Source organism: Odocoileus virginianus, chromosome 6 (assembly GCF_023699985.2).
Source record: "Odocoileus virginianus isolate 20LAN1187 ecotype Illinois chromosome 6, Ovbor_1.2, whole genome shotgun sequence".
NCBI classification, from domain to species: Eukaryota; Metazoa; Chordata; class Mammalia; order Artiodactyla; family Cervidae; genus Odocoileus; species Odocoileus virginianus.
Genome location: NC_069679.1, coordinates 50,384,432 through 50,399,873, shown reverse-complemented (window position 1 = coordinate 50,399,873; position 15,442 = coordinate 50,384,432). Strand labels below are relative to the sequence as shown.

General features: G+C 37.7%; 1 protein-coding gene across 3 annotated transcripts in view; it reads left to right on the top strand.

The window, feature by feature from the left end:
* Nucleotides 1–5,301: 5,301 nt before the first annotated feature.
* SLC12A1 (solute carrier family 12 member 1) overlaps nt 5,302–15,442 on the top strand; it is an 88,346-nt gene continuing 78,205 nt past the window's right edge. For all 3 annotated transcript variants that reach the window (XM_020875482.2, XM_020875480.2, XM_070469332.1), the window contains exons 1-3: nt 5,302–5,721; nt 14,171–14,302; nt 14,456–14,531. In XM_020875482.2, the coding sequence (XP_020731141.2) occupies nt 5,302–5,721; nt 14,171–14,302; nt 14,456–14,531 (628 nt within the window). The remainder of the gene's footprint in view (nt 5,722–14,170; nt 14,303–14,455; nt 14,532–15,442) is intronic.

Genomic DNA, 15,442 nt, shown 5'->3' with positions numbered 1-15,442 from the left:
TATGTACTGGAGTGTACCTTGTAGCCGGTTAGTAGTTTCATCCAGAACAGGTCATTGAGCCAAGTCCGCTGGACACGCTGAAAGCTGTAAATGTCCATGATGCTAGTCATCTCCTTAGCGACCCAGCCTTTTCTTTTCTTTTTTTTTTTTCTTCCATTTATTTTTATTAGTTGGAGGCTAATTACTTTACATCATTACAGTAGTTTTTGTCATACATTGAAATGAATTAGCCATGGATTTACATGTATTCCCCATCCCAGTCCCCCCTCCCACCTCCCTCTCCACCCGATCCCTCTGGGTCTTCCCAGTGCACCAGGCCCGAGCACTTGTCTCATGCACCCAACCTGGGCTGGTGATCTGTTTCACCCTAGATAATATACATGTTTCAATGCTGTTCTCTTGAAACATCCCACCCTCGCCTTCTCCCAGAGTCCAAAAGTCTGTTCTATACATCTGAGTCTCTTTTTCTGTTTTGCATATAGGGTTATCGTTACCATCTTTCTAAATTCCATATATATGTGTTAGTATACTGTAATGGTCTTTACCTTTCTGGCTTACTTCACTCTGTATAATGGGCTCCAGTTTCATCCATCTCATTAGAACTGATTCAAATGAATTCTTTTTAATGGCTGAGTAATATTCCATGGTGTATATGTACCACAGCTTCCTCATCCATTCGTCTGCTGATGGGCATCTGGGTTGCTTCCATGCCCTGGCTATTATAAACAGTGCTGCGATGAACATTGGGGTGCACGTGTCTCTTTCAGATCTGGTTTCCTTGGTGTGTATGCCCAGAAGTGGGATTGCTGGGTCATATGGCAGTTCTATTTCCAGCTTTTTAAGAAATCTCCACACTGTTTTCCATAGTGGCTGTACTAATTTGCATTCCCACCAACAGTGTAAGAGGGTTCCCTTTTCTCCACACCCTCTCCAGCATTTATTGCTTATAGACTTTTGGATAGCAGCCATCCTGACTGGCGTATAATGGTACCTCATTGTGGTTTTGATTTGCATTTCTCTGATAATGAGTGATGTTGAGCATCTTTTCATGTGTTTGTTAGCCATCTGTATGTCTTCCTTGGAGAAATGTCTGTTTAGTTCTTTGGCCCATTTTTTGATTGGGTCATTTATTTTTCTGGAGTTGAGCTGGAGGAGTTGCTTGTATATTTTTGAGATTAATCCTTTGTGACCCAGCCTTTTGAAGTACTCACTGAGACATGTCCCCAAGTACCAGATACTCCTTTTGTCTCCCAAGGAAGACACCCAACAAGACCTTTCATTTCAGTGACTAGACTTTATGTTTGTTATGTTAACATAGGACAGATCTTTATTTCAAAAAGAAAAAAGACTCCAAAAACCAAAGATAAAAAACTTTGTAAAGTATGAGCATTGTTTCTGAATATTCAACGCCCATAAGCTTTTCAGACATTATCTGCCTTAGCTTTATATTATTTCTAATTCTACTAAAGAGAAGTGTCTTCATTCACAGCATTCATTAAGGGCTATTTTGTGCCTTAGACTATTTTGTGCCTTTTGTTGGGGGAAAGGATATGGGAAGGAAATGTTAGAATCTGTATTTTCAGAGCCAAAAACAATACAATGTGATATAAAGGATAGTTATAGCATGGAGCACATGGAAATTTCATGAAATTCTAATCCTTTTAGGAATAGATGTTCAATGTCATAGTCAGATTATCCCCTAGATGTCAATTCCCAAGAGCCCTGGAAAGGAGGACAAGAGAAAAGACAGAGAGGCCCTCCAAATAATTTTCCCCTGTTACCTTACCCACCTGTCTGAAAGGCCTTTCCCGGTTGGCTTTATGGATGGTGTAATTTCACCCATATCCCCTAAACCATCTCCCATCTGCTCCAGAATGTCTGAATCCTCTTAATGGAGAACAAAGACTCTCATTTCACAGTTAGAGAGAAAATGCTTCAAGTGAAAGTGTCTAGTTGATGTAAGACTAAAACCAAAACCAATCCACACTACACTGTAGTCAAGCAGTCAGTCAGCAAGAAAAAAAGGAAATTGATGGCTATCAGAGGCAGCCTTAGTCTTTGGTAGAGGAAAAAGGTTGAGGAATAAATGGATGGGCTCCTCAAAGAGGGTCAGAGTTGAGGGAACAGTTGAAGGAAAGGGAGGCTAGAGGTGGCAGAAATTCTGCAGGTAAGTTCATAGCTCCTGTCCAGGGTGAGTGAATAGGACTTATTTCGGGTCCCAGCCTCATCTTAGCTGATCTAAACAGCTGGCTTCACTCAGCTGAGCCTGAAATGCAACTACTCCCTTTGTTTATTATTTGGGAAGTCAGAACCCTTTGTTGAACAGACAAATGCCTTGCACCAGTGGCCTTTAAGAGCAAAATGAGTTATAGGTCTTTATCTTCCATGTAATTCTGTCTCAATTTCTGATACAGTTTCATGACATTAGCCTGACTTATTAACATGACATTTATCTAAGAGCCTCTAAGGCATTTTACATAAGTACTTGTAGACCCCTTTGTACAATCTGATATCTGTTTACCTACCATACCTCCTATTTTAATAGACATAGTACCTATCCCGACCTCTAATGATTCACCTCAGACCCTTGCAAAAGTCATCAGTGAATTGTAAATATTGTAAATATTGTAAAAATAGTAAAAGAAAACACCAAGTGCAAACTGGTGTTTTCTGAAATTAGCACATTAATGCTTTACACAAACTAACGTATTTAACTCTAACAATAAGTCTACAGTACAGTATTGTTCACAACTGCACTTTACAGATGAGAAAGTTAAGGCACAAGGAGGCTGACTAACTTGCCAGAGTTCACACAGATAGGAAGGGGCAGGACCAGGATGTAAATCAAGCACACCGTCTTCAGAGACTTGCTCCCACTCTCTGTACCACACCACAACGGTGCTGCTCAGACAACTGGAAATCACTTGAATCGTTTCTAATGAAACATGAGGAGGACTCCTTCAATCATCCTGATCGAAAACCAATGACAGAAACTGCATGGAGGAACTGTTTGTGCTGTCTTAATAAGCACCACCTCACAGATTTGAGCAAAACCTTTTCTGCAACAAAACTCAAACCCAGTTTTGATTTTAAAAAAAAAGAAAAATGTTTTGCCAGGTAGAGGTCAAAAGGTCATTTAGCAGTGCCGCTGAAAAACTTACCTGTAGTTTGATTCCTGCTTAAAAGAGCTTTCCCATTAAGTAGAAATAATTGTCAATAAATCATTGATCATACTCTCCATCTGCTCATTTGCCATGCAGAGAAGAATCAAGATAATATCTACCATAAGCAAGATAAAATAATCTCAATACCATTTTCTAGTTGCAAAGTATAGAAATTATCTCTGGAGGCCTATATTTTGCTGCAAATCCTGAACAATAGGAGGTCACTAGGAATCATGTGAAACGAGAATACAAGATTCTATTTATTTAACCTCAAACAACTCAAGCAGGGTTCATATTTTGTTGGATGATTGCTGTTGAGCAATTCAACTCCCCTTATGAATTAAAGAAACTATTTGTCTTCCTGTCTAAAGGGATTAATGGTTTACTCCTGGTTACAAGTTGATGTAGAACCCAAGCTTCTTCTGTGCTAATGGCTGGATGGTATTATTTCAGGCCAATCAGTGCTTCGTCATCTTTTTCAAGGAAGATTTTAGCCAATAAGAAGAAGCCTAATTTGGGGGGTGGTGGGGGAGGGGGGAGGGAGGGCTAAGTGGTTCATATATGTCTGGGTGATGCTGAAGGCTATCATTCCTGAGAAGAAGGCTCCCAGGTGGTAAGTTAAACATTTCTGGGCAGGGTAAAAATTATACTTAAAATTATGCTGTAAAGTGGATTCTGAGGAGTGGAGTAAAGGGGAGGATGTCAAGGGCTATGAAGATAAGTGAGAGGTTCCATAAAAACTAAAGAGGTAATCGCTTCGCTTATTATTTCCCCAGGAATGATTATTTGGAGTTGAAGCTGAGGTTTTTTTTTCCTTTAATTCAAAGAAATATCTGCTGGGGAGAAGCAAGATTTTTATTTGTTTGTTTTTTGTATTTATCTATCTTCGTTGAATTTTCTTTGAAAAGCCAAATTTTAAGATATCAATAAAGGTATTATTCTTATGAAAGGACATTCTAAAATGGGATTATATCATGGATTGTGAAAATGATTATGTAGTCTACCTATCTCACAGTCAAATAAAAACCCTCTCAAAAATTGAGAATATTCCATTAAAGGGAATCAGTAGAGCTTGATTATTCTGCCTAAATATAGCATAAAACTTTATTAAGGACTAAGATGTATTTCCTTACCCTGAATACTCCTGTTTTTTGAAGATTCCATAATCACATTTGTTAAAAAACAAATGTATGAACAAATGAAATATTTTGAAGACTAGTAAAATATCCAAGAATTCACAGAGATGTCTTGACAGGATATATTTTTATAACCCGACAATAACTTTTCTTTAGAAGTTCTAAAAATATTTTAGAAATTTACTCATGATGTAATGTATGTTAATATCAATCATAATATACTTTCCAATTTCCACATTTAGTACCGTCAGTGTACTGTGTTTCAGGCTGAGAATATTCTCACTAGCCTTCACTCAATTTGTTTGGTAGAGTTTCATCTTTTCTAAAGTCATATTGAATCCACCTGCATTGAGTACAAGCAAATACTAGAAACGCAGGTAGCATTTTAATGACTCCACTGGAACTTCTGTTTGCTGAAGCATGTCCCCAGTTATTTATTACAGGATTTAATTGCTTAGGTAACTAAGGTTCCTAAGTGTAAGTGTTAGTCACTCAGTCATGTCTGACTCTTTGCGACCCCAGGTATTGTAGCCCACTAGGCTCCTCTGTCCATGGAATTCTCCAGGCAAGAGTTCTGGAGTGGGTAGCCATTCCCTTCTCCAGGGGACCTGCCCTACCCAGGGATCGAACCCAAACCTCCTGCAGAGACTTGCAGGCAGATTTTTTACTGTCTGAACTACCAGGTTCCTAGACAGGTCATTTTTAAGGAAATGAATTTAAAGTTGTATGTCTTACGAAAGAAAACTGTTCCCTCATACCTCAACCGTACTTAAATGTATTTATATTACCTGGAACAAGATTAATTTTCTCTTTTAATGACAGCTTTGAAGAACATTCTGAAGATTGTATAGGAGACAATATATCAAGAATCTATTTGTTGCATTGCTCTAGAACAAAAGTCAAGAGCTCCCTAATGTAGCATATTAGTGTTTGTTTTGAAGAGCAAATCTACACATTTTTTAAACAATCATAGTCAGTGTAGTGAAAAATCTATTTGGAAGATGTCACTGAACAACTCCTCCAATGTATTTCTGGATTCCACGCCTAGTAATACCAGTCGCTTTCAAGTTAATGTCATAAATGAGAGCCACGAGAGCAGTGCTGCTGTGAATGACAACGCTGACCCTCCACATTATGAGGAAACCTCTTTTGGGGATGAAGGCCAGAACAGATTTAGAATCAGCTTTAGGCCCGGGAATCAGGAGTGCTACGACAATTTCCTCCAAACTGGAGAAACGGCTAAAACAGATGCCAGTTTTCATGCTTACGATTCTCACACAAACACATACTACCTACAAACCTTTGGCCACAACACTGTGGATGCTGTGCCCAAGATTGAGTACTATCGCAACACCGGCAGTGTTAGCGGGCCCAAGGTCAACCGCCCCAGCCTGCTGGAGATTCACGAGCAACTTGCAAAGGTAAGCTTAAGGGTACAGACAAGTACCCTCCTTATTCCTTCAGCTGATTCCCTACTCCATACGAACCTTATAAATGTAAACGTGTCCAATGTAGAGGTCTACGGCAAACTGTCCATCTTACTCACACAACTGTTCCTAGTTCCCGATAAACAGAAGATACACAAAAAGTGCTTCACAAATGTTTACTAGCTGGGAAAGAGGACTAAAAAGTGAATTCTGAAAGTTAGGCAATATGTGGGGTCTTGTTTACAGTTATTGTCTATTCAATTCACACTTGGTTAAGCATGTCAAACTGAATACTAAGCTGGTTTCACATTGGTATTAATGGCTCCACAACAGTTGTAAAAAGAAATCACTGGTGCTTGCTGTCGTTAATACTGTGCAAATAGACTTTAGAGCACATGGGTATTTTTTATATTCTTTAAAGAGAGAGAAGAGATGTATAAGATTCAGCATTTTATCCTTCCCTCTTCAAAACCTTGCCCAAAGTTCCTGAAGGCACGTAAGCATATAAAAGTAACTAAATTAAATTTTACTACAGAAGCAGCAGAAGTGGCTAAACTTTTCATTATTTATGCAATATGGCCAAGCTGTTAGAAGCATGAGGCAGCACTTTTTCTAATCTTTAGCAAAGCATTTGCAAGCTTAGTAGATTTCTTCTTCTGTAACTTGTTCTAAAATATATTGATGCACTTTATTTTCCTGCTCATCTGGAACATAGTTTGGAATGAAGAGCACTCTTTATGTGATATAATTAATTACTATGAAGAATAATTAGTTGCCTCACATCTAAATGCACTCTACTTTTGCCTAGAGTTTAAGGTAAGGGGGAAAAAATGGCTGGAACAATTCTTTTCATATTCATTCTTTCATTCAACCATTTTTAAATTAAATGATTGCCCGCTCCAGGGATTCTAGGATTACTGCTAATACGATTCTAATAGAGGTGAAAAGCTCCCTTTAGTTTCTGCTCATCTTTCTTTCCTCAGGAAAATCCCTCTCCATAACCAACTCCCCTTGGCTGCTCAGGATTCCGGACCCTAGGTCCTAACTCTGGAGATTGAGCAACATCCAGAGAAAGAGCTGTGCCCTGTATCTTTACACCTATCCCCACCAGACCTTACTTGTGCTGTGTACTGTATCACCAACAGTCTGCTAAATGGTTGCTTTATTTATAGACTTAAGATTTAGATTTAATCTGGGATGTTCGGTGCTTTAATCAGAAGACATTAGCAATGTAGTGGTTTCGGACAAAATGGCAGATCTGAGAAAAGCTGCTGAGAAGCCAGGCTATTTGAAGCTCCAATCAGACTAAGGTGTCATTTTCCTTTTCTATGTGAGAGAAGGGGAAAGGAGAAGAAAGAAAAGGGAGAAGGAGAAGAGGGAAAAGAAGGTTGAAAGAAGGGGCACAAGGAGTTTCTGAGACATGGGAAGGGCAGAAAGAGAAAGTTAGAACCTTATAAAGAGGTTTTGATTTATCCTGAGGAAGTAAAATGAGCAGACTTGAAATTTTATTCCACTGTACCCTACCTCATTACACATGATAATTTTTAAAGCTGCATACTTTGTTAAAATTGTGGTCAAAATTTAAATATTCTCACTCCCTTCCCCAACTTACAACAAAAGAAATGAAAATTTTAACTCCTGGGATTCTCCAGGCAAGAATACTAGAGTAGGTTGCCATGCCCTCCTCCAGGGGATCTTCCCAACCCAGGGATTGAACCCAGGTCTCCCACATTGCAGATGGATTCTTTACTGTCTGAGCCACAGGAGTGGGTAGTCTGTCTGTTCTCCAGGGGAACTTCCCAACCCAGAAATTGAACCAGGGTCGCCTGCGTTGCAGGCAAATTCTTGCTGAGCTACATTGCAGGCTGAGCTACCAGGAAAGCCCCTATTAAAAAGGAAATGGTGTAAATTCACAGTGTTCTTAGGACTGATATTCCATAGAGAGGAAAGTGGCTGATTTACAATTTCCAAAGCCACAGTTTACATAAATATTTATATAAGGGGAGAAAAGTTCTGAGGGCACTGTTGTTAGAAAACTATCTGAATGACTGAACAGGAGAAATGTCATAGCTGCATTTAACAGTTTTGATGACTGTCTGAAATATTATATTATTTTTGAAAAGATGAGACTAAGGTCTTTAACTTGTAGTATTTTTTCTCAGATATGAAAGAATGGCAAATTAAATACATTAAAAATTAGATTTAGTCTCAATGCCCTGAATAATCATTCTGAACCAGTATAGTTATTCTTTTTGTGAACTTGATCCTTATCTAAGGTGCTCAGTTGCTTCAGTCCTGTCTGAAGATATGCAACTCTATGGACAGAAGCCCGCCAGGCTTCTCTGGCCATGGGATTCTCCAGACAAGAATACTGGAGTGGGTTGCCATTTCCTCCTCCAGGGGATCTTCTCAACCCAGGGATCAAACCCACATCTCCTGCATCTCCTGCATTGCAGGTCGATTCTTTATCACTAAGCCACTGGAGAAGACCCTCATCTAGGGTACTTCAGTTTGATTAAATCATGCAGAACTGTACACATAACCAAATTGGGAGCAGCATCTGAATATAACCAGCAAATCTACAATGGGCACATTCTCACAGCCAGGGCCATTCTAGTGTTGCTGAACTTGTGAGCACCTGTTCCACGTGTTCTGCTTCTGTGCTGTCCTTCAGACTTTAACAGTCTGCTGCGGCTGCTGCTAAGTCGCTTCAGTCGTGTCCGACTCTGTGCGACCCCATAGACGGCAGCCCACCAGGCTCCCCCGTCCCTGGGATTCTCCAGGCAGGAACACTGGAGAGGGTTCCCATTTCCTTCTCCAATGAAGGAAAGTGAAAGTGAAGTCGTTCAGTTGTGTCTGACTCTTAGCAACCCCATGGACTACAGCCTACCAGGCTCCTCCATCCATGGGATTTTCCAGGCAAGAGTACTGGAGTGGTTAACAGCCTGGGCCTTCTTCAATTCATTTCTTCTTTGCTAGTGAATTTGATTCTGCTATTCCCCGTGCTTTCCCCCACCTCCCAAATAAAAGATGAAAACTTGCAGTATAAAGTAAATATGCTGTCACCTTCTTGTGGTCCTTGACAACTTTATGGTAGCTCTTCAAATCACAGATATAAATGATCACTAGAACAAATATTATATAATAATACTCAGACATGTCACTGATTTTGTATGCAAAAAAATAACTCTTAGTGTTTACTTAAATAATTTAAAAGTAGAAAGTAACTGACATAGTATAAGTTAAGAGATATTTTTTGATCCCTAATCATGCTTTTAAAAGCCATGTAGGAACAGTATATTCATACTAAATGGCAGAACATACTTAGTCAGAAATCAGTTGAATTTTGTGCAAATCCTGATTATAGCTTCCAAGCTGGAAAAAAAAATTACATGACAAGCTTGTCCTAGTAGGTAAAATGAAAAATAGGCTTGAAAGACATTATTTTAAGTCTCTATCTTAAATAGAACTCCAGGAGTGATAGATATTGACAGAATTTGTAATCCCAATGATTTGATATCATAGTAAAGAAATCCTTTTCATTTTCTGTGTAGTAAAGAGCTAAATGCCTATACTAGTGGCCATGAATTACGGATTTCTGAAAACTCTGGTTAAAAGTAGAGAAAAATTACTTCATCCCTTACTTGCAGTACTGTACAACTTGTTGCCGTTCAGTCGCTAAGTCGTGTCTGACTCTGAGACCCCTGAACAGTAGCACACCAGGCTCCTCGGTCCTCCACTGTCTCCCCGAGTTTGCTCGAACTTACATCCACTGAGTTGGTGATGCTATCCAAGCAACTTATCCTCTACCACCCCCCTTCTCCTTTTGCCCACAAGTTATATAATATCAACTGATTTTGCAGGATGCTTGTAAATATTAGAGTTTATATGCAGACAAAGTCTAGCACATTGCTTATAATGAGTGCAAACTCAAAAAATGATTATTAATGATGGTCATGGTAATTTTTATACCAGATAATTTTTATTTTAAGTTTTATTTAAAAGTAAAATGCACACTGAAAAACATTTAATAAGTACTAAAAGTATATATACTGATTTTTCTTCTTTGATAATAGCTAGAAAGCCATTTGTCGTTTTTTGGAGGTCTGAAAAAAAATCACATATTTTATACTAAATAAAATAATTCAATCTTTAATCATCTAGAAAAATCCAGTAGCAATTTACTGAAACCACACGTGATTGAATCTTTACTAGTTTATCAGTATTGGAGGGGAGAAAGACTTTTATCAAATGGGCTTTCTTTCTTTCTTTCCTTCTTTCTTACCTTTACCTTTTCTGAATACTTAACACACAGGTAAAACTCTTGGTAAATAAATAATCATTCCCTAAAGCTATGTAATTTAAAATGCATTTATTAAAGGTTGTGGGTCATCATCTATGGTAATGGAGTATGAACAAACAAATTAATTCAAAGTATGGAAGAAAAAACTGGTTTCAGGCAGCAATCATAAAACTTCGAGTCTTGGAGACTTTGGTCCCAAGAACGTGCACCAGCCAGGAGTCTGCCAGCCCACTGTTATAGCTCACAGCCATGAAGTTCCTACAAATCCTCGAACTGAAGTGCTGTTCCACACTTTGATGATAAGTTAACTTTATAATTGCTGTTTGGCCTTACAAAGGAGGCATTTATTAAAGAGTGAAACCAAGTTTTGCTTTGCCATGTTAGAAGACGAAGACGGCAAACAGAAAAATGATTTTGCCTTAGAGTAAACTACTTCAAAGTAAGATTTTTAGAAAACCCATTGGATTTAACCTCATTGGCAGCATCCAGGAAAGGTTAAATAACTTGCTGGAGGACAAGCACTGAATTAATTGTGTAGATTCCGAGTCTCCTAGTTTATATGGGACAAAGATTTTCAGCTTCCACATGACAGCAAGGAATGGAAATGGATTCTACTTAAGAATTTGCTATCGGACCTTTATTATCCATGCAATAAATATACATTCGAGGGATTTTCCCCCACTGTGGTGTAAGTATATTTAAAACTTTGAGACTCTAGCAGGTAGAATATACTTAAGAGAGAGTTATAGATCGTACAGTGACTCAAATTTTGAATAATTTGGAAAATAACTGCTTACTAATTTTTGTATATAATTATTTCCTTGATATGCCTTCATAGAATATTATTTTTGTTGTACATGGTGATGTCCTAGTGATAAACTGAAGAACTGTTAAACTGTGACCAGAAGGGCATCCATCAGATAGAAATGTTCATTTAAGAAGAAATTTTAGATATTTTATTTACCCTTTAGCCTACTTTGTAAATGCTTTCTTTCTTTCTTTTTTTTTTTTTTTTACAATAATTGGTAGTCTAATCCAGATCTAAGGGTCAGAGTTACCATTAGAATTCATGGAAGAGCAGAGCAATTTCCTGGACCAAACCCTCAAGTTCAAGTTTAATCAGGAAACATGGATTGTAGTCCCAAGATTGCCTTTAAAAAGTGAGTGACTAAGGTTCTGTCTCATGGGCTCCCCAATTAACCCAGAAAAAGGAAATTGCTTTCTCCCTGACTGAGTAGCTGCTGATGATCTGGCCATGGGATCTTATTAACTAGAATATTGACAATTTTGAAAGTTTTTCTCAAATCAAGTCAAATAAATGAATCTCCTAACCAAATAATCTCTTCAACATTCATGAATATTTTAACACATTCCTCAAGTCCTTACTCTCATTGATTTTTCCAGTTACACAAAATAAAATTTACATTTGACCTACTCAGCTGCCTTACAAGTGTAGAATCCTTTAAAAGAAAAACAGAATTTTTAATTGACTGGAGAACAACCTCAAGTATTTCATCCATCTGAAATTGACTGTATTGTATAGACATGTGAGATCCAATATAATAGCTCTAGCCACATGTGGCTATTGAGCACTTGAAAAGTGGTTAGCACAAGCTGAGATGTGCTATCACTGTAAAATACACACTGGATTCAGAGACATGGTATGGAAAAAAAGAGTGTAAAATATTTTGTTAATATTTTTATAATGATTATTGCTGAAGTGATAGTATCTTACACAGATCTGTTAAGTAAAGTATATTACTAAGACATTCTGTGGTTGAGCTCTCTCCTACAAGGTGGGGTGCCCCTACTGCTAATGAATATTTATATTGCTGATATGGAACATAAAATATTCTACAAAAATTAAATATATTTTTTAATATAAGGATCCATATCTGAACCCAAGTTATTTTACTAAATTCTTTTTTACTTTTTTTCAACTAGCTACTAAAAACTTTTTAATTACATGCATGTCTTACATTTGTGGCTGGTATAGATCACCAGTTTCTGCCCAGCTCAGCCTCAGTTTCTATGGACTTTGTTTATCCATACTTTACACTGATATGAGTATACAATGTCAGTTTCAATTATCTGTTAAGTAGGGGCTGAGTATGCTCAAAATGAAAATATTTCTCAAATAATTCAGAAATGAATTTTAATTATCACTTTTAGTTTTCTGTGCCATTCAGTTTTTTCCTAATGCTGTCAGAAAATAATAAGATGATCTGACTTGGGAAATATTGCCTTTCTATCTCTTATTTAACGTGGCCTGCACAGAGGAAATAGTGAGAAATGGACTACCAGATAGGGAAAGAAGAAAAAAGAACAAGAGGCAAGAATGGACAAGAGACGAGTTTCTCTGCTCTTAAGTGGTAGAGGTTGGATAGCCTTCAAGTCCACTTTACGGATTCAGTACTGTTTATCGATGGCCTGTTCTATGGCAGGTCCTTGGTTTGTATTAAGAAGTAACTCATACCACCATCTCCTCCAGTTCAGTTTGCATACAATAACTCCTATCACGTATTACCTTGGTTACCCAAGAGCATTAATAGTGTCATGAAAAAAGTCTTATGGAGAACAAAATTGGGAGAAATCCTCACTTAAAGGACTTCTGGAAAGAGACAAAAGGTCAAAATCACTTGACTAAACAGCCCAGACTAGGGTCTCTTACAGTGGGTATGCTAATGGTACGTGCTAAGTCACTTCAGTCGTGTCCAACTCTTTGCAACCCTATGGACTGAAGCCGGTCAGCTCCTCTGTCCATGGGATTCTCCAGGCAAGAATACTTGAGTGGATTGCCATGCCCTTCTCCTGGGGACTTTCCCATGCTAATGGGACTAAAGCCCAAAGAAGCAAGAACCCTTGAACATGGCAAGAGCAAGAACTTCAGTTGTTCCCAAATAAAGTCCTTATAAAGTTGTTCTTTAATAACATAATCAACTGCTGAATCTAAAAGTCTTCCCTAATAATTTCAAAATCCCTCCTGGGGAAGATTGCTTTTGGGGAGCTCAGTGGGGTATAGTCTAACCATTAGTCAATGAAATGCTAGACAAGCTAAATTAAGTGGGCACATCTGAAATTATTCAGTCAAATCTAAAAGAAAAGCGAGAAAGTTGTTTTTAACTTGAAAGAAATATAGCTATTTCTTTTTCCATTAAATTCAGAAACTATTCAACTAACAAGGAAGATCTTTTTTCAAAATTAGGCCACAGTGGGGGGAAAAAACTAAGTAAAGGTTTTGATCTTTTTTTATAGGACTTACCACTTCTTATTTCTACTAGTTTTCTAGTAGTCAGTAGGGAGACTTCTCACCTTCTGTACAATACTATTGCACATTCAACAATTCTCAGGCAAAGGTATATCAAATCTGGAAGAAAATTCCCCTATAGGAGTAGTGTTTTTGTAGTCATACACTTTTTGCACCTTTGAAGAAAACTCTAAACCTTAAAAAAAAGAAAAAAAAAGACAAGGCACTTCTATGTGTTCCTTTATTGAATCTTCTTAAAGATACTCTGACATGAGTGGAGAATTTTTATTATCATTATTTCAGATGGATAAAATGAAGCCCAGGGAGGTTAATCGAAAGAAGGCCAAACATTGCATTAGTAAGGAAATGTTAACTTTCATCTTACTTTGCCTTATAAAAGACTCATTCACTTTTTTTTTTTTTTTTGTCCGCACCCCACAGTATGTGGGGTCTTAGTTTCCCAGCCAGGGATCAAAACTGTGCCTCCTGCATTGGAAGTAGGGAGTCTTAACCACTGTGCCACCAGAAAAGTCCCCACCCCTCATTCACTCTTGGTAATCTTTCTTACCTGCCTTGCACCCCCTCTTCCTTCTTTCCATCTTTTTGTATTCTAAATCTATCCAACTCTGATCGTTCTCCCTAAGGTGATATTCTCACCAGTAGAAGAGCTGCCCAGTTTCCTTTACCACCCTTGAAGTCTCAGTGGTGCCTAAAATCACCCACAAAATGAACACATCATCTCCTGGGGCAAAAAATAATCATCTTATTAAAATGACTAGAATGTTTCCTTTTTTGACTCACACTTTATGTCAACTATTTTGATTTGCCTTTAGAAGTTTTATGGAACCATGTGTTGATCAGATATCATGTTTTTGCTGTCTATAAAAATGTAGAATGTATCAGTGGCCCCAGGTTCAGCTGATGTGGTTGCTAACGGTGAAGGGACACCTGGAGATGAACAAGCTGAAAACAAAGGAGAAGATCAAGCTGGTGCTGTGAAGTTTGGATGGGTGAAAGGTGTGCTGGTAAGAAAGTTCCTATATTTACAAATGAAAGCTATCTGTTCAATGTCCTACTGGATTCAGTGCTAACAAGGCCTGAAAACTAGTCACAAAGATGCCTGGGTGTTGTCCCACTGTCACTTCTCATGTCATTTTTCGTGCTCCTTCAACCCACAGGTACGATGTATGCTGAATATCTGGGGTGTCATGCTCTTCATTCGCCTCTCCTGGATTGTTGGAGAAGCTGGAATCGGTAAGCACTCCCCCCACCACCCACTACATACTTTTCAGTATAAATTAAAAACTCAACAAGCAACTTGTTTTCACTGTTAACGCTGAATGTGAGATGAAGGTCACAGAATTAATCTGCATTTGGGCTCTTTTACTTGGCCTCTTTGTCAATGTTTGTCAGGAGGAAAGGTAAAGGGTTAACTCCTGGGAGGCTGGAATTTTCCAGCTTGCCAGCCAGATAAATGCTCAAGTAAATATTTCATCTTTTCATAGAGTTTTAGGTGTACAGGTATATGGAGATTCATTCATTTTAAATAATATATTCATGTTTGGGTACACACTGGTAATCATCAGACTATCCCCCTTTATGATTATTGGCAAAACTTTACTAAACAAAAATAACTTGTAGAAAAACTGGGGAAAATATGACTTGACTAATAAAAATGCTGAATTAAAAAAAAAAAAGAATTGTATTATTTTCAGGTACAACAGTAAGAAAACAAAGGTTAATGAAGTATTGTCGGATAGAAGTTTAAATAATAGATAATAACTATTGCTCATTTTTCTAAATGGAAAGTGGATGATGTTGAAATGATTTTGAGTGCTTAGTTAATGTTTTTAGATATTATATTCCATTTAAACTACTGTTTTTGATGGAAAACATTTTTATTGAGTATATTACTTTAATTTATATGAAAATTTATTTGAATGCTATTGAAGTTTCTGATTCAATGTGACAAAAATTATTGGTGTTCTCTATATATGGAAAATTCGTTATATATTCACTTTGGTGGGGGGCATAGCTAAAAATCATGAGTATCAAGAAAATAGAAGTTCAGATGTGCTTTCAGATTCTACTCCAAAATGTGTCTCAATTCACATATAAAATGTACTTGGTCATTATTTACTGCCTTCACTCCTCAAAACTGATTC